General features: G+C 36.8%; 1 protein-coding gene across 4 annotated transcripts in view; it reads left to right on the forward strand.

Moving 5' to 3' along the window:
• Positions 1-18,223, forward strand: part of LOC108692480 (coiled-coil domain-containing protein 149) — a 36,983-nt gene extending 18,760 nt beyond the window's left edge. For 2 of the 4 annotated variants that reach the window (XM_018200747.1, XM_018200744.1), the window contains exon 10: positions 18,092-18,223. In XM_018200747.1, coding sequence (XP_018056236.1) covers positions 18,092-18,148 — 57 coding nt within the window. In that variant the 3' untranslated portion in view covers positions 18,149-18,223. Of the gene's footprint in view, positions 1-4,349; positions 4,422-10,204; positions 10,385-18,091 lie in introns of those variants that run through there. The other 2 variants (XM_018200745.1, XM_018200746.1) reach the window with 2 other exon arrangements.
• Positions 18,224-20,061: the final 1,838 nt, after the last annotated feature.

The following is a 20,061-nucleotide window of genomic DNA, read 5'->3' on the forward strand; positions in this document are numbered from 1 at the left end:
GGCTACTTGCGTATATATATTACGTATTATATATATTGCATATATATATTACGATGTCATCTAAGTAAACAATATAAATAGTTCTATGCCCTGGACACCTGTGCATTTAAAACTCTATCTAATAGTCTTTGAAACGTGGCTGGGGCGTTTTTTAAGAATGACATGCGTTTATATTCGTAATGACATTAAGGTGTGAAAAAGTTGTCTTTTGCGCATCTTCCGTGGACATCCGAATTTGATGAAACCCTGATGTTAAATTGAATACACTGAAATATTTCGCGCTTCCTAGTCGGTCTAAAATATCTGTTATATTGGATAACGGATACGCGTCTCCAAGTATCTTTTCGTTTAATGCGCGGAAATCGAATTACTAAACGCCAACGTTTATTCTCTTTTAAATCCGCCTTTTTAGGGACTATTCACAAAGGAGAATTGTAGAGAAATTCTGACTCCGCTATTATGTTTTGCTCTAACATGTTGCCTATTTGTTTATTCTTATGCGCGGGCGAGAACCTATACTGTTTTATGTATGTTATGTATAGGTATAGGTATAGGTTGGTTGTTGGTAGTATTAATTTTGTGTTCCATCGCAGTGGTACTCAACTTTTGTCCGGGAGTAGGAAGAGATCGTGTTTATCGAGAAGATTCATTACATGTTCTGTTTCTTCTTTGTTTAAATGTTCTAATCTTAAGAGTTCTTGAACCGCTGATCGGTTTGTTGTATGACATTAATCTCGGTTCGAGTTTCGCGGCCTATTGCTGCCTATCTCGTCTATTTCCTGTAATGTGAGATACGATTTCCTTATCGACTTCGCATGTATTAATTACTTATATGTATGCTTTGCCCTTCCTGTTTGTGACTACCGCGTCTCCAAGATAAACGTCATCGCAAACCCTAAAGCGCGGGACGGATTCAGTTTCGATATTGGAATTATTTACCCTAAGGTAGAAAATCTCTTGAGATCGGGCTGGAATAGTTATCGTTTGATCAGTGAAATTTGATATACGATTTCCTTTCCACTTGATATATCTCTCTAAGAGATTTAAGTATCGTGGAAGAAATCGGAGCCTAAGATCTCTTCCTGCGCGATGGGGAAATTATCTGAGATCATGTGCAGTGCAATTGGAATGGCTTATTATGCTAATTTTGATAGACTCTAAGGTCTCGACGGCTCTTCGTGATACCGCTAAAGTACAGAGGGTCGTCATTTCGAATAATGATTTCTGAGTCAATTTTTCGTGATTACGTTGAGAGCCGCTCCCGTGTCTATCATGGAACTAATCTCTCGTGATAAGCCAATCGTTACTATTGTTACTGTCGGGGCATGTGAAAAGTCTTTAGGATTTAAGACCGTGATTCGAACTTCTCTTGATCTCGCGATTCTCTTTCTCGGCTTTTATTGAGTTCATCGGTCTGATATTCCTCTTTTCGTTCGTCGAGAGCATGCTACGTCGAGAGCGTGCTACGGTGTTCCGACGAACCTGGCGAATTTCCTGACGCGTTTCTTTACGTGTTGTTAAACTGTTTTCCTACATTCGTCGATAGTATGATCGAGATTTTTGCAGTATCGACATACATTTTCTAATCGTTTTTTCTGTTGTTATTGTTCGCGAATTTTGAACGGTATAAGAATTGTCGTACTTTCTGTTGGGCGCTGTAGTTGGCGTGTTATATCGCACGATCTGCTTGATTCTGGCGCGTCGCGATGTGGTTCGTATTGCCCAGGACGACGGTATCTATTCTGTGGCATATCCGTATTTCGGCGTGGCTCAGAATTCCGTGAGTGACGATGGTAATCTTGCGCATATCGGCTTCTCGATGGGTCTCGTGAATAATTGTCCGAGCGATAACCGAATGATTTGGTCGAGTGATCCTCATCGGAATTAGGTGTCGTGTTTCTCTCTCTTTCTCTCTCTCTCTCTCTCTCTCTCTCTCTCTCTCTTTCTCTCTCTCTCACACAGTCGGACCGGAGGTCTTGTTTCGAATCATTGTTTATCTTGTTCTTGTCATTTCGCAATAATTTTAGTAGCGGCGAAGGCGTCCGTATGTTGCCGGCGCATTTCCGGGCTTATCTGCAGTCAGTATTTCTAGGGGAAGGCCCTCGTAAAATGATCGCGCAATTAAGCTATCAATCGGAAATAAAACGCGTATCTCATGTCCCTCTGTCTCTTCTTTCGGCGTCGAGAATCGCTGAGTCGAGATCTTTTACGCGACTAATAGTCTAATACGTATTCACGATTTTAGATAAATAATACTCAATTCGCCGCGGTATTGATTAAAATGATTTTGGATGAGTCGAAGGCTCCGGTCAATAAGTCTATCAATTCGATAATAGTATTACAAGGTTCGTCCTCGACATAGTACGCGTAACTTATTTATTAATAATTTGGTCAAGTTTCTTTCTTCTGCTTCTGTATTTCGCGTGTTTTTCTACATGCTCGGGTAAAATTGCCTAATGATATATTATAATCATCAAAATATGGAATCAATTCCGTGGCTTTCCTGAATGATATTTTTGGGCCTGGTGATTCGTCAGAGGCGAAATTATTCCTTGCTGGAGTTTCTCGGGAGAGTGCATAGTCGAAATTAAGTGGAGGTGGATTCATCGTCTCTTGGCGTGTGTTGGTCGCGTATTTGTCTAAACTTGTCGTGTCTGTCTGTCGTGTGAATCTTGCCAACGTTTTTCGAATTTGCGTTTCTCGCGAAACTCCTCTTCTCTGGCGGACATCGATCTATAGAATTTCTCGCGCTTGCTATCTAATTGGCGTTTCGTCTTTTCTATTTCCTCTAGTTTTTGCCTAAGTGCGTTTTCGTGCGCTTGGATGCGGCGTTCTTTCTCTTTGACCGCGTTTTCTATAACTTCTAACTCTTATTCTTTCGTGACTAAATCTTTTGCTCCACCTTCGACCAACGATTCGTATGCTTTGGCTCCCGCGGCGGAGCTTTGGGTAGAGGTTTATTCTCACTGCATGTATGTCCATTGCAGAAAGATTCTAAAAATTCTGGTTTTTCGTTTATGTTGAGAATTTGTAAGGATGTAAAGAGAAAGGGGGTGATGAAAGAATTAAGCGAGTTAATCAAAGGGTTAGGGAAGGTGTCAAAAGATTAACGAAGGGATCAAAAGAGTTACTGGAAGAGTTAAAGGAGATATCGAAGGTATTAATCAAAGAGTTAAAAGGGTTATCGAAAAGATTAACCAAAGAGTTGAAAGGATTAGCAAAAAGATTGAAAGGGTTAATCAGATAATCGAAAGAGTTAATCAAATAATTGAAAAGGTTAATTAAATAATTGAAAGGATTAATCAAATAATTTAAAGGGTTAATCAAATAATTGAAAGTTAATTAAATGATTGAAAATCAATTAAATGGATCGAAGGGATTAATCAAGAAATCAAAAGGGTTCGAACGCATCGCTGTCACCAGAAATGTTGCGTCACGGTGATTCAGAATCCAAAAAATATAATTTGGGAGAGTGTGAGTCGTAGCTTACGAGAATCTCAAGTTCGATTAATTTGATTATTGTTGTCGGATCTCACCAATGATTAAAATCGTAGACTCGGAGTTATCATAAGGTCTATTTCCCGAGATATAAATATTCCGTGAAGTCGCGTATCATGTCAGTGTAAGGCAGGAAATCGTTGGCCGATTTCGCGGAATAATTACTTCACAAATTTGACATTGTTCAAATCTTTCTGTTATACCGATCGGAATGTAGTACCTCGTGGTAGAAGCTACGGTCGTAAGGAACTTTGTTTTCGTAGTATTCGTCGCAAATTATCACGTTATTAATATTATGGCGGTAAAAGAATGAAATACAGCACAATGCTGTGTCCAGCCATGCTTGATAGAGTAACTCTCGAACTAGATTATTATGTCTAATTATCCTCGGAGGGCACATGTGTGCATTACTAATTAATTATATGTTATTATTAGGCGAAGCAGATTAGCGAATCTCATTTTCTGGGATTATAGCCGGAGTATAGATTCGGTGCAGAAATATTATTGTAGCACTCTCGACAAATCGGAGTGGAATTTGTTTCGCGGTTCAAAAGAAGTTAAGCATGCAGCACTCGCGGTGCTTAACCACGTGATAGGGTGCGTCGGTGATCACTGGATCGATAGGGCGGGCACATATGTAATGCGTGTTATAATTAAATATTAGTTAAATAATTATTAATAATTATACTTTATTTAATTGAAGTAATCACTAACAGTGCAATGTAATTCAACTACACTGTATTAGGCTAGAACAATTGATAGAGATGGTAATCCACTTAAGAGATTGTTTATGAATTGTTAATGTTAATAATTAAGATTGGTGTAACGCGTCGCGGATATTTATTATTCAGAAAAAGGCAGCTGCTGCTTGAAGAGCTAGGCAGATGCAGCTGGTCCACATATGCGACTCTAATGCACGGACGATCCTTACTCAAGAGTGTTTTAAGTATCACCACATATGCATCGGCACCAGTCTGTCGCGCTGGAGACGGTAGTATTTCGTCATAGCGTCGAATCAGAAACAGTGATCACCTTTGTTGCTAATAATAATTATATTGTTAATATAATTATAAACCAGATATCTCGAATAGAGATATCTGGTTTTGTTAAGTAAAAGAGGTGAGCGCTTCCTTCCTTCCTTCGTAGAAAACAGCGAGGCTTCTTCGTCATGATGAGTGTTGTTTTAATAATTAATTTTAGGAACGGTTGCGATAATCGTTATTTAATTAAGGATTGTTTATGGATTTATTCAATGAGAATTACTGAGAATTGATTAACAATTACATATATTTTACTTGAGTATTACAATATTATTAAAGTTATATTAAGACAATAGATTAACTAAATTAGAATAATATATTAAGTTGCAATGAGATTGAAATAGTAAGATATCATCTTTACACAAGGATTGAGTCGGGAATAAGAATTTGACGCGCAACTAATTACGTGGAATAGAAGCTGGTGCGATTACACTAACCGGGTTCGTACTATTGGACGTGTCGCTCGATCGCTCTGAGTGGCGTCGGTTCTCTCACTACGTCGGGATGGCGCGCTGTGTTGGTGATGGAGGCTTCAGCTCTCCCACCTGCTCAAGACAGGGCCTCATCCCTAGGGAGGAAATATGCAGGATCGTATCTATTAAGAATACAGGGATGTCTTTATAAGATATATATGCGCAGGGACGTTTCCTAAAGAAATATATTTTAGGCGTGCAAGGACGCAGCCTGCTTTATTATTGTCTATAATTCTTACTATTAAGATATTACAAATAGCATTACTATAATTGTTTGACTTATGGTCACGACTAGGTGCCGCGATGTTGAAAACATGTACGTGGAAATTTTCCGTAACGTAATATCAATTCCACTGGCATTTTGAGCTACGGAACTTACGTCTCCATATCCTCGAAAGTTAAGTCGCGTACCGGACGAAGCAATAGTCTTGCCGGACCATGCACTAGATTCCGAATCGAACGATAGTCCTACATAATCCCGATTCGCACGAACGTATCGCATATGGATAGATTTCGCGGAACACATTTTCTAATCAACAAACGATTTTCGCACCTTCGCATATCACAAAACTCTCTTTCGAGAATGCCGAAAATTTCGGAAACATCGCGAGTTTTCCGCCCGGAACTCTAAGAAATTAAATTGTTCGCCAGTAGTTACAATAGGCCAGTTCTAACTCATTTTCTCTGAGGGGGGTAAGGGATGCGGGGGGTACTCGTAGACGCGAAGGGGATGGCGCGGGATACTCGTAGGTGCGGGGAAGGAGGGAGCAGGCGCGGGAAGATCTCGGCGCCACTGCTGCCGCCTATCGCGATCGTCGCCGCCACTGCCTTCTGTAAGATGAAAAAATAATATAAATAAAAAATTATATATAACAATATAAAAATAATAATTGTATAACATAAAATATATAAATATATAAATATAAATAATATATATAAGTATTATATTCCTTTAAATTTTATCGATAAAATTTTATCAAACTTACAATTCCAATCTTCCGGCTCCGGATCAGGCTCGGAGAGTTTCGCTAAGAAGAAATCACCTTCTTCCTACATACTCTTCTCACGATTCCAACATCTTTCTGCACGTATAATTTGCGCATTGTTCATGAACCCTCTTACTCTGATATAGCTTCTATGTATCTCCTGAAAAAAAGCATTATACAAAGTGAATTATAACAAGATAATTAGAAAATACTCTATCTATAATTTATACTGAACTTACTCTATCTATAATTTATACTGAACTTACTCTATCTATAATTTATACTGAACTTACTAGAGGAATTATTAAAACTCCAAACTCGTTCCGTAACTGGAGTCGTATGACTCTCAGATCATGCTGTACTGAAAAAATAAGAAGTAAAAAAACAAATTCACTAAAATATTTGATACAAATAAAAATGAAATTACTCTTTCAACGGGATACTTATAACGGATCTCGATCAATTCTCTCAGATTGCTCATTATCGCAGGAAAATTTTTCGATAAAAGTTTTTTTTCTAAAAAATCACAAAATTTTCACTTTTATTTTCACTATAACTTAATCACATAAATGTACAAAACAATTCTACCACCTACCATAAATGGTAGAATACTCTTGCACGTTTATAAAAATCACTCATTGCAATATATTAAATACAACTCTTCATGCTAATTTCACGCGCGGACACAGCAAAGACTGACGCTGAGAAGCATCCTTTGCCACAGCGAGGCTATCTAGGATACATTTGCGCTGCATATGAAACACTTAAGATCATAAATGTTTACAGACTATGGAACTATAGAACTCTAGATGTCACAAAAAATGTGTAGGTACAAGGGTTCGCATGTTAGAGAAAGATAGAGCGCGCTCGATGACGTTATAGCGCGTAACGTGATATCGGGACGGAAAAAATGAATCAATAGATTACAAATCTCTTATTTTTATGACGTAGTTTTTTCAATACGATTTTTACTAGCGCGTCAAGACAAAGGATGGAGAGTAGAAGAAAATACATATAGTGATATGAACGAAAATTTTTGTATTGACATCTTATTACATCGTTTTATTTTTTTCATACGTATTAAAAAGCCAGTAGTTCGCAATCGACAAGCTGATGTCCATTGAAAATGTCGCTATCGTATAGCGTTCGCAGACGCAATGTTGGAGAATCGAATATACTTGACATCAACCGTATCGAATCGGGCTATTCGCTCGAACGTTACGTCGATACGCAAACATACATCGTAGCGTCATTTCGGTTATCGTAATGCGTACAGATGAAGAATTGAGACGTGCGAGTATAGCATCGTTCAGCAAACGCAGATAGTTAGCGGTCCAATGCTTATAAAATTGTCCTTGTATTCATTTCGAAGCATTTTGTAAATATTCCATCGCTGCTCATAGAGACTCTTCCACGTTTCGAAAGAGCGACGATTCGTGTCCGCGATGATCTCCCAAGGTGATCTCCGCGTAATTCGGTGGGTCAACATGGATCCAATTTCCAAAAATTTGTCCGTATTCGTCAGATCGTAACGTCTGCTCAGTAAACGCACCGCATGTTTCGTACTGTGCACATACATAAAAAAAACATTTTTTAAATTTATATAACGTTGAAATTTACATGTTATATTCCTTCTTCACATCGTTCGATGTCTGCTCTCTTTGGCGAAATACATTTTTTCAACCGTACAAGCGGTATCGCGAGACTGATTGCACCCGCGTAAATTGTGACGTATATGGTAAGGATAATAGGCGGATTCTAACTCAGGTCCTTTGAGGAAGGCGCGGAATAATTGTTATTGAGAGGTAGGAGGGGGGAGGCGCAGGAAAAATCCCGGCATTAGTCCGTTATCGACGTTTACGTAAACTTAGGATCGATCGAGTGATTACATAAACATGACTTTCTGCTATTTTTTCGTCACCCTCCGCCGCCGCTGTCGTCGCGATCGTTGCTTCCTGGCTTGCTTTCACAATACTAGTACTAATATTTCACTTACTGAAATGTTCCATAATATCTTGTATCTCGAAGGACTAAATGTTTCGTTAATGATTTATTGCTTGTTATTATTTCAACAAAAACTTGTGTTTTACTCGGCGGATTGCAACTAACTTACTCGTAATGCTGCCGAGAAGCGCCCTTCGATGCGAGCGCTCGCACGTTGCATTCAAAAACTAAAATATACTAAGACTTCATCTCTTGATATAATATAGCTAGAATCATATACGCATTCTAGGACAGCGGCTGCGATATGAGGAATCCTCGCAAAATCGGTAATTATGGTCCTTTGAGAATCTCCTGATGGTAGAAGGCGAAAGGAGGTGAGTTTTTCTCGATTGTGAGAACTCCGCATTTGATTATTCGGTCGAACAGCACGCTTGATCTCTCTGGTTCTATGTAATGAGTTATAGTGCTCTTGCGAAGGGCTCTTATATACCAATGAACGCGCATTGTTTTTCAGTATTTGATTTTGATGATTTATTTTGATTTGTTTATAATGATTCGTCTTTTTTAATCATTAGGATTTCGAAATATAGGAGTGACTAATGAAATTTGTTTGGACTATTGGAAAAGATTTTCCAAAAATAGAAGTGATTAGAATCGTTTGTTTATGTGTGAACTGAAAAAATAATTAGACTTATCTAGTTATAGAGCCACTAAGCGTGCACACATGCTTTCAATCGAATATTGATAATTAATATAATTTTTATATGATGCTTGCAATTATTTATGATAACTAGTTAAGTCAAATCGATATTCGATCGTCCGTTGTTGACTCCATCCTAGAGATCGCAAATTATTCGTAATTGAAGAGAGAAAAAGAAAAAAATAGTTTTTCTTCACGAAAGAAAAGAATCGTGGAGTCGTCAGAACGTAATAAAACAATATCGATAAAAAAAAATCGATAATTTTAATTAAAATTGTAAAAGTATATTGCAATGGATTAAAAAAAGAATAAAATGAAAAAGACAATTATGAAAACTTTTTGTAATGGTGATATTATTTATATTTAAATCGATGTTACTCGAGACTTTTTACATTCACAAAGGGAAGAATTATTAAGATTAAGTCTCGATAACTGCATAAGAATTATAAGAAAAGAATAGAGCATCAAGTTTGCAGCAAAATACAAATAAACAAAAAATACTTTACAATGGATATATTATAAAGATATTTTTTGTTGAAAAATACAAACACAAAGATCTTTCCATTATAATGAATTTGTTAAAAAAAAAAGATATTTTACAAATGGTAATCTTTGATTGATACCGAATTTAAAAATAATAATATTAATAATTGCTACAATGTGCGAAGTTAATCGATTTCGTTACTCGTTTAAAATATTTCTCACTCAAGAGAACAAACAGAACAGACGTAATTACAATTGTTAAATAACGCTTGACCTAGTTTCGCTAATAAAGAGTGTTGTGGATAATTTTCCCAGTATTTTAACAGACCTTCATTAACATTGGGCATTTCATTAAAATAACATTTAAACTCATGAGGCATATCACTTGTATAATCAAAAGTGTATTTTTGTAACAATGTTTTTTTTATGATAAGACAAAAAAATGATCATTTTTAGTTACAAAATCAGACTGAATATTTTCGTTTTCTGTAAATTTCATTAGTAATATCTATCATATCTTTTGTTTCATTTACAACACAACTTTATCTAAGAAGAATGAATCTTTTGAATCTGGAATCCAGAATAGTAGCAATTGAATAGTTGCAATAAGAGATTTCTGTTCAATATTTTTAAATCGATTCTGAAATTTTTTTATCAACCTTTCTTTTAGGTGATATTCTTCTTTACTGATAGGTTCACATGATTCTAATTGATTTTTTAACATATATAATAACGGTATAACTTGACTACCAGTAACATATTGTTTAATTCTCCAGAAAATACAGTTATTAATTTGAATGATTCCAACAATTGTATAAACTCTTTAATAATTGCAATTCCAATGCTGTTAACATTGTTGGAGCTATAGAATTCTTGCAAAAGAATTAATCGAATTTTGTCAGATATTTCAATAAATGAAGTATGTTTGTTTAATCACATGAATTACAGGATCTGGAAAAGGGTGGAAAAGGGTGCGCCTCGAAAGCAAATCGATCTTTTAATGTCACACTATATTTAAATCATTGATACAGACACTCGTCGAATAGGTAACAATGCATTCGAAATCTTACATGGTTTTAGCAAATTTACGACACGTTAGATTGGAAGACCAAGCGACATGAAGTAATATGAAGGGGAGGAGTAAGGGGGAATTGTGAAGTCCCATCCTTACGCCGCGGGACATTTACGAGCCTCAAGGAATTTTTTCTTTAGTACATCGCGGATATGCGATACGTCATCCTCAAGCGATACAAACCTTAGACTATACAAACTAAATGGATGAAGCGTCGTGGATACCCGTCAGTCGTCATCGGGAGTCACGTTTGTTGTTTGCGAGACACCGCCTGTGACCGTTCGTCAGATCCGAAAGATAAAGACAGAAACAATGACACACTACGACGAGTGGTTCCGCGACTGTCCAGAATGAATCATGTGATAGCCCGTCAGATCATCGGACGTCCGTGTGGGAGCAACTCACAGCTTGAGCCGATATTCGGTGATTGCAAAGCAGATCAAAAGCTTGATTGTTTTCGCAGATACATATGCAGGTTAGCACCGCGTCGCTGACCGCCTAGAAACGCCATGATCCTTCTTACCTGAGTAAGCGAGAATAAGTTCTCTCTCAAGGGATTAATGGATGCGATTGTCACAGTCTTGTTTGTCGTAACCTTTTTGTACTTTCAAAATAGTACGTTCTCTCAAAACATGCCATGCTCAGCTCACATACAAGATCCGACGCAGCCGCACGCGCTTTCTTGTTAGAGAGGAAAAAAGGGATACTGAGAGAGATATGCGCTACGGAGTGATGTAGAAGCGCGACGGAAGCGCTCGGAGCGCGCTCTTTGGTATTTTAATCGCTTTTATTGCTCGGGTGTGCTCGCACATATGTCATAAGTGGAATTCCTTTGTATCGATACTCTGAATTAATTTTATGCCAGAATGTTTTCGTAATAGATCTGAAAGAATTACACTTTTTTAAAAATACATTACAATAGATTAAAAATTTTTGAAATAATAGATTTAAGATTTAAAATGAATTTATAAATCTTTTACATACTAACAGTTCTATCATCTTCTATAATTTTAGCGAAAACCAAATTTAATATGTGCGCGTAATAATTTAAATACTTTTTTGCTAGAAGTGAATTTACTATTGCTTTGTTATGTCCAAGTTTCGCACACATGGAATTGAGGGGTGAACTCATAAAAAACATAATTTACAAAAGATTGTATAAATAAAATTTTTATTTAGAGTTGTAATAATATTCAGAATTGTAATAATAAATTTTTGTTTTCATAATTTTTGTTTCTATAATCGCATTAAGATCTAGCTTGGCTCGTATCCAATTTATTTTTAGTTTTAATAAGACATTGCGTCTTATTGATGCGACGCAACGCTATAAGAAATAGTGCTCCTATGTGTAGTAGGCCAGTAGTATATGCAGCATTGATTCTGAATTGTTGGGTTGATACTGTAAACTTTTCAATAAAAATAACGTGTAAGATACGATGCTTCTTATCAATTTAAAATAGATATAAATGTAATTGTGATGCTTATCAATATAAATTGGAAGTAACGTGCAAATGCGATGTTTCTTATCATTTCTTGACAAAGGTACTTATTTCATTTATAATTTATTGCATTCATCAATAATTTTTGTTTTACTTTCCTTTCTTCTATTATTAAGAATGTTCTTAATAATAGAATAATAACTCGTGTAAACTTGCTTATCTTCTATCTCACTGTCAGGGACGTAATGCTTTCAGTAATGAACAAAGAAAGAAGAAGTCTTAGGTCTGAGATTGTAAGTTCTACAGTTTTCGGATTGGACTTTAAGAATTTGCTCCTTAGCTTTATCTCGCAGATGATTACATTCTTCATTGAACTGTTCGATTATTTCGCTTAATCTAAGATCGGTTTCTCCGCGCATCTGTGTACCGAATAACAACGTAAAGGGTGCTGTATTTATACTATGGTGATAAGTCGAATTTAATATCCGTTGTAACTTTTCCTGTACCATGTACTTGTATCACTTGTCTGGATCATCGATGGCTAATTTAGAGAGCACAGCAGTAGATATACTAGGAGGGTTCTAACTCCTGAAACTAGAGGGGAGCGGGGGGGGGGGGTACTTGTTGGCGCGAGGAGTACTCGTAGGCGCGGGGAGGGGGAAGGCGCGAGAAGGCCCCGGCGCTATCGCTGTTATCGCCGCCTCCATCGCCGCCGCTGCCTTCTGTAAGATGCGCAGCTGCTACCATCACGCTGTCATCGTCGCGATGGCTGCCGTCGCCGCTGCCTTCTATAAGATGAAAAATAATATAAATAAAAAAATATATAACAATATATAAAAATAATGTATAACGTAAAATATATAAATATAAATATATAAGTATTCCTTTGTTTTAAATTTTATTCGTAGAATTTTATTAAACTTACAATTCCAGTCTTCCGGCTCTAGATCAGGCTCATACGGGCGGAGGTCGAAGAATTCTGCTAAAAAAAAATCACGTTCCTCCCAAATATCGAGTAATTCTCGTTCCTCCCGATCCCATCTTCCCAGTTTCTCTGCACGTCTCATCCTTGGATTAAATATGTTTACGAATCCTCTAATGTTAATGTAACTCCGATGTGTCTTCTGAAAAAAATATTGTACAAAGTAAATTAGAAAGTAATAAGAAAGACTCTATCTGTAATTTATAATTTATAATTTATAATTTATACTGAACTTACCAAAGGATCACTAGAACCCTCACTTCATTCAATAACAATCGCAACTGCAGCCGCACAATTTTTGGTTGTCAACTACAATATACTAGAACAACAAAAATAAAAGAAACGTTATAAAAAGAGATACAAATTGAAAGAAAAAAAAATAACTTACCTCCTCAACGAGATATTCATAACGTATTTCAAGAGATTTCTAAGGTTGCTCATAATGTTGCGGGAAAAAAGTTTTGTTCTACAAAAAATTACACTATTATAACTGTCACTTTCACTTTCACTTTATCACAGAAATGTGCAAAAGTATTCTACCCTCTAAATGATAGAATATTCTTGCACGTTGGGGAAAAAAATCACTCGCGTAAGAAAAAAAAAAACGAACCTCGCGCAGACGAAATCTGACAAAAACTAACGCTGAGAAGAGAATTCTTTGCCAGCGAAGCTATCTAAGATACATTTGCGCTGCTTATGAAACTCATAAAAATGTCTGCAGATTATAGAACTCTAGATGTCACAAAAAATGCGTAGGTAATAAAGGTTCGCATGTTAGAGAAAGATAGAACGTGCTCGACGATGTTAGAACGCGTAACGTGATATCGGAACAGAAGAAATGAATCAATAGACTAGTCTCTTATTTTTATGACGCAGTGTTTTCAATATATTTTTACTAGCGCGTTGAGACAAAGGATGGAGAGTAAAATAAAAATACATATATATAATGATGTGAACGAAAATTTTTTTATTGACATCTTATTACATCGTTTTATTTTTTTTATACATATTAAAAACTAAAGCTAATAATTCGCAATCGATGAGCTGATGTCCATTGAAAATGTCGCTATCACATATAGCGTTCTCAGACGCAAGATGTTGGAGAATCGCGTATATTTGACTGTATCGACGAGTCGACTAATCGCTCGAAAGTTACGTCGATACACCCGCAAATATACGTCGTAGCATCGTTTTGGTTGTAATGCGTACAGATGAAGAATCGAGACGTACGAGCATAGCATCGCTTAGCGTGCAAACGCTGATAGCGGTCCAACGCTTATAAAATTGTTCTTGTATTCGTTTCGAAGCATCTTGTAAATATTCGCTGCTCGTAGAAATTCTTCTACGTTTCGAAAGACAGCGACAGTTCGTGTCCGCGATGATCTCCTAGAGCAATCTCCACGTAACTCGGTGGACCAACATTGATTCCAATTTTCAAAAATTTGTAGCCCGTAGCCATCAGATCGTAACGTCTGCTCAGTAAACGTACCGCGCGATGCTCCATGCTGTGTACGTACATAATGTTAAACAACGTTTCTTTTTTTGTTTAGGACGTTGAAACTTACATGTTATATTCTTTCTACGTCGTACGATGCACTGCTCTCTTTGGCGAAATATATTTTTTTTTTTCAACCGTTCGTACAAGCGCGTATCGCAAGACTGATTGCATCCGTATAAATTGTGATGTATATGGGAATACTTCTGGAGTCATAGAAAGGAGGCAGGCTCTCCCCCTTTTTCCAAGAATTTTGAACGTGTCGTGACACGTTTTATCACGCTTTCTACGTATTTTCTTTGTCACGCGTTTATACATACATTTATACATACATAAATACGTTTATATACATAAATATGTTTATACGTATATACGTTTATATATATATACATTTATACATATGTATGTTCATGCATATGTTATTATATTTGTTATATATTTATACATACGTTTATGCGATCATATATTTATACGTACGTTTATACGTACATACATTGATATGTACCTACATTTATACGTTTATATTTATATACGTTCATACATATATTACAAAGGAAAGGAAAAGAAACATTAATAAATACATTAACGTATTTTTATTTAAAAAAATTCTTTTGCAATCACCAGTTATATATTTTCAATACATTTTGTAACGCGCATTCTTAACACGTTGTCCGCATCGTATAGTATTAGTAACATCTAGATTAGATAAAGATTCCATGTCTTCGTAAATTGCATCCAAGGTTTCGATGTACATGCGTTCTCGCTCATCGTCCAGAAGCAAGTTCCACAACCACGTTCGTTTCTCGCGTCTCTTGATTTACACGGCAGCATTATTTTCAAATACAGCTGTCGTAATCAGATGTTTCGCCTCATTGTACGGGACCATTCTCTCATTGCAATACATGGTGATAAGCAATCAACCAGGAAGCGCAAGATCTGTCGGATCTTATAAAAAATTCTATGGCATAGGACTCGTAAAAATATAATGCGTGAGAACGATTTCTTGTTTCAGCATTGCCACTTCCTTCACGATAAATTTCTTGTTAACGTTGAATCCTTGCAGATCCACGAATGTTGGCACGGGCATGTTGAGAAGTCAGAGGTTGATTGCGATTTTTATATCAAGTCGAAGGTGCATTTAGGTGATTTTGCGCACAATGTTGGTCAATGGATTATATTGAGCTACGCAATCGTGTATGATGAAACAATAGGCTGTTATATTTGCGGGCACATTCTCCTTGCAGTCAAATTCTATGTATTCCACAGTGGCACTCTTGACGGATTCGCTTTGTCGCGAGCAATCAATGACCACAAAAAGCCCTTTCTCGACAAATGAGAACACGTTGAGTAGCGTTTCAAAGCAATCAATTCCATAATATGCTCTACGAAAACGTGCATATATATCAAATAGAACAGCGTATCTCTTTTTGCCAAAATCCAGATTTAAATCGTCGTACGGATAAAACGCTGATTTAGATAAAGTTTCACGTTACTCAAATGACAATCGTCGAACGCTAACATGATGATATTATTTCGACCGGTGCAGAGCAAAGATAACGTATCGAGGGTTCTCAAATTGAGTCGCCGTTTTGACAGCCCATGAATGCTTGGTCATATTCTATAAAAGAGGATACTCGTTACAGATTCCACGAGCGAAAACTACTCAAATAACCTGCTTGCAGTATTAATAATTTATTAATTTCGTTTAACGCAACGTGAGCGCAACATTAGCCACTGTACTTTAAATAATTCAACCTCTGTCACAGGATTTCCCACCAAGCAATTGCAATCGTTGTGTGCTCATATCAAAATCAATTCGTGGCGAGCGTTGATGATCAGGCGTTTGTCTTCGCAAAAGCCCGACTGCTTCTATTTCTGTCAGACGTATGCGAGGATACCTAAACATCTGATACCTTCTGATCTTGTTCAAACAGGACGGTACCAACTTTAAAACACACGTTTACAATGATCATGTGAATACCGACAAGATCGTACGACGAATTGTGCGTTATGCCGCAACTGTTGGCAGCAAAAATATGGATCTAGTAATAGACAAAGATAATGCGCTCACAAATGGACAATACAGAAATATCGAATTCGCGATGTAATGTGACCAGTCGTTGCCGATATTTAGCACGAATATGGCAGATGTGCGTGAGTATGAAAAAATCGCGAGGGAAATCGAAAAGATCCGCAAGAAACATCGCGCACTGAAGGCCGGTAGAATCGAGGAGAACATCGCGTTGAATAGGCATTTTAAACTTCTTATCGAATCGCTGCGACTTGGTGGGTGGATGGAGGTGTGTGTGTGTGTGTGTGTGTGTGTGTGTGTGTGTGTGTGTGTGTGTGTGTGTGTGTGTGTGTGTGTGTGTGAGGGGGGAAGGGAGGCACACGCCTACATGAAGAGACATGTGAATGAGTGAATGAAATGACAGAACTACTTACTATTTAGCTGCGCGAGAGTACTTGGTCCACAGAGCTTCAGGTAGATATTACTCGATGATGGAGAGGCCCATGTAAGAGCGCTAGGAGAGCAGTCTGGTGAGTGAAAGCTGGATGATCTCAGAAAGCACATGGAATAATTGAACAAAGAAATGCGCGACAAGCCAAGGCTCTGATTTGTATGAATTCATGCGAACTAAAAATTTTTATGCAAAATGACTGACATGAACCAGGCTAGGTTGATTTCCGTACTGACATTCTGCGCTTCCACAGGACTTCTATTTATATCCCGAAGAAAGGGCCCTTCGTTTAGAATGCAATAGTTGGTTGCAATGTTACGCGAGATTTTTATAGCGTCTTATCATTGTTAATCTAAAGTGTATCGTTATAGGGATTTCGAGAAGAAAAGAAATGATTTACGTTTTTCCTTAAAGAGGTAAGATTGCTCCAGACGGACAAATTCTTATCCTCGCGGAAAATATGGCTAGGTATTCAGACCGTGCACGACTAATTTTGCATGACAACCATTGTCAGTTGCGAGTCCGATTTTATAACGATTTTAGATAACGTTACCGTGGGAAGTTATCCCATGCGTTTTATGATTTTTTAAATAGGACATGGCGCCTGTTTTCTTAAGATGAAATTGTTGGTCAGTCTGGGACGACAAAACTTGGATTTTTACTATTGCGTGATTGGATTTTTACTATTCGGTGCATTTATAATGTCTTTTGCAATCATTTTTCGGGTCTGCATTAAAGTTTATTATTCCTTCAAGGTTGATTGGCGTTTACAAGTTTTCGCAAAGTTGTTCGGTTTCTCTTTTCAGTTCTGTCAGACCGTTATCAGAGGACTTCATTCAAGTCTCATAGGTGCCAACCATAGTCGTGATGTGGAATCGATTCTTTCGAAAGAATGAATCATGGCGTCTATAGGACGTAACAGTATAACTATCAAAAGTAGTGTGTTGTGATTATTGCAAATAATCTGATTATGAAATCAATAATCATTAAAAAATTATTGAAGAATAATTAATGCGAATACTCCGATTATTGAATGCTATATAATTATTATTAGAGAATGAATAATCACTATTGTAAGCCAATAGTGATTATTGATTTTTCAATATTCATTTTCAATAGTTCATTTCAATAGTTCATTTCCATAAAGAAGATATTTTTGTTATAAATTTTGTTATTTTTCTTTATTTTATTTCAATCGTCGGAGGAAAGATAGATTGAATTTAGCTCGCATTAGTAGAGCATTGAGGAATAAATTAAATCCGTTATTCAGCAGGTCAAACGAGATCCACATTAGATGGAGCGAAAAAATCAACTTTTATATTTTTAGTTCTAATAGTAAAAAAAGTTTATTTTAGTTTAGTTTATTTAGTTTATTACCCTGATTTAAAAAAAAATCTGATAATATCTTCTGCCTCTAAACACTCTTAAAGAGAGAAACTTGAAAAAAATTAATTATCAAGATAACTTTTTACATACATTTTTCCTTACCTACGATTGACTTGAAAATTGGTACGCAGGAGTTTTCGAGGTCGCTGATTACGAACCTGAAGTCAACATTCAGAAATTCAAAATAGCGGATTCAATATGGAAAAGTCACTTGATTGGAAACTCGGTACTCGTAAGTTTTTGAAATCATTGATTAGATAAGGTGGAGCGAAAAAATCAATTTATACTTTTAGTTATAATAGTGAATAAAGTTATTATTCTAGTTATTATTCTGATTTTCTGAAAAAAATCCGATGATATCCTCTGCCTTCTATGCATCCTTAATATTAAAGTGAAACCTGAAAAAAATTGTCACCAACTGGTGTTAAATGAATTTATAAACCGCAGTTCTTCGCTTGATTAGGTCATTAATCAACCCAGAACTCACCAGGAGGAGGTAGGTAGCTACTATGTGAGTTCTATCCACCCACCCTCCATTTCTATTGATTAAATTCTTTTTTATATTAAAAGCTGGCATTGCTGCCCTGGCTTTAGGAGTGACTCTAATAAAATCCATCTCGAGCTTCGGAGCTAATCACATTTTGTGAAGCTTCAGTCACTAACTTGACACAACTTTCTACTGCTTGGGTAGAGAAAGGAGATGAAATGTACCAATACCATTTTATTTTTAATTGAGCTTTCTTCATTCGTAAGGTCATTCAGAATGGACGAGGTTGTTCAATAACTTGTCAATCAATAAGGTCGATATAATCGCTTGCCTCAAAATTTATGTTTGGAATGACGAACATTCTCTTTTTGACAAGTCATTCTAATCCTTTAGTATACGTTTTAATTTTAGTTCTTGGACATATGCTCTATAATCTGCAAGCATACATAAACTGGTTTTCGGGATGAATAAAAAAAGTATTACGTTGTATTACTGGATCTATTTTGTTACGTCCAAGCCCCAGCATTCTTTGTCTTGAATGGGAGAAGGAATTAGGAATGAAGAGAGCTAGGGAAGAACGCAACAGATTCCACTCTTGTAGTTATCGCTCCGGTGCGTGCCACAAGTTGGAAGCACTTTAATGGATTACAGTTGTAGGTCAACACCGATATGTGATCCTATTTGTCCAACCTGCGAGTGCGCCGTCAGCTCTTTTTTTTAAGTCAAGAAACTTAATTCTTTTGACCAGATACAAGGTCAGTATGATCTTTGGGAAAGTGGAACGAATCAGAAGAGGCGCCGAAATAAATGAAAATTACTGTCTTATTGGTTTTACAAAAATAATTACATTTATTTATTTTGATGTATCTATATGGCTGTATACGCTAATAGAAAATGCTAAGATTAAATTAATAACTAGATTTTCTGTTTATGCGGGATTTCATGTAATGATGTGGTCAAGGAGGGGATCTCGCAGACTCGAGCGATTCAAGAGATTGAAAAATCTCTTCGAGAGATCTGTTGTCCTCAGAAGGGATGGAAGAGAGAGAAGGAATTGCGGGCTGTGGACAGTCTATCAAAATAGGAGAATAAGAAAGGGGAAGGAAATTCTAAGTCTAGGGATGGAAAGGAGGGAGGATCGTCTTCGGTCAGATCCACCACAGGGATCGCTGAGAGAAGCTCCTGTCCAATAATTGGAGTCTTATGGCCTTGTTCAATTGAGCGCGGGCCTTTTCTGAGATGAAAATTCCCGATTGGATTTTTACAATTATCGGGATTCCCTTTTTCTTAAGTACTTCGATTTTCGCTCGCTTCTTGCGACTCGCCCGATAGCGATTCCGTTTTACCATTCAATATTAGAAATTTCCCCTTTTTAATTTAATAAGAATATGTACATTTTGGAATAAGTGAAGAAGAGGGAAAAGGAACGGAAAAAACACCAATAAATAATTGAGGTGATTTGAAAGACTAGAGGCGCTTTATCGCTTCTAGTGATAATAGAGAACGAGAAGAGGGAATTACTCAAAGCGTTTTACTGCTCTAAATAATCCAAAGGAAGAGAGAGAGAGAGAGAGAGAGAGAGAGAGAGAGAGAGAGAGAGAGAGAGAGAGAGAG

The sequence above is a fragment of the Atta colombica genome, unplaced genomic scaffold (assembly GCF_001594045.1).
Source record: "Atta colombica isolate Treedump-2 unplaced genomic scaffold, Acol1.0 scaffold72, whole genome shotgun sequence".
Classification (NCBI taxonomy): domain Eukaryota; kingdom Metazoa; phylum Arthropoda; class Insecta; order Hymenoptera; family Formicidae; genus Atta; species Atta colombica.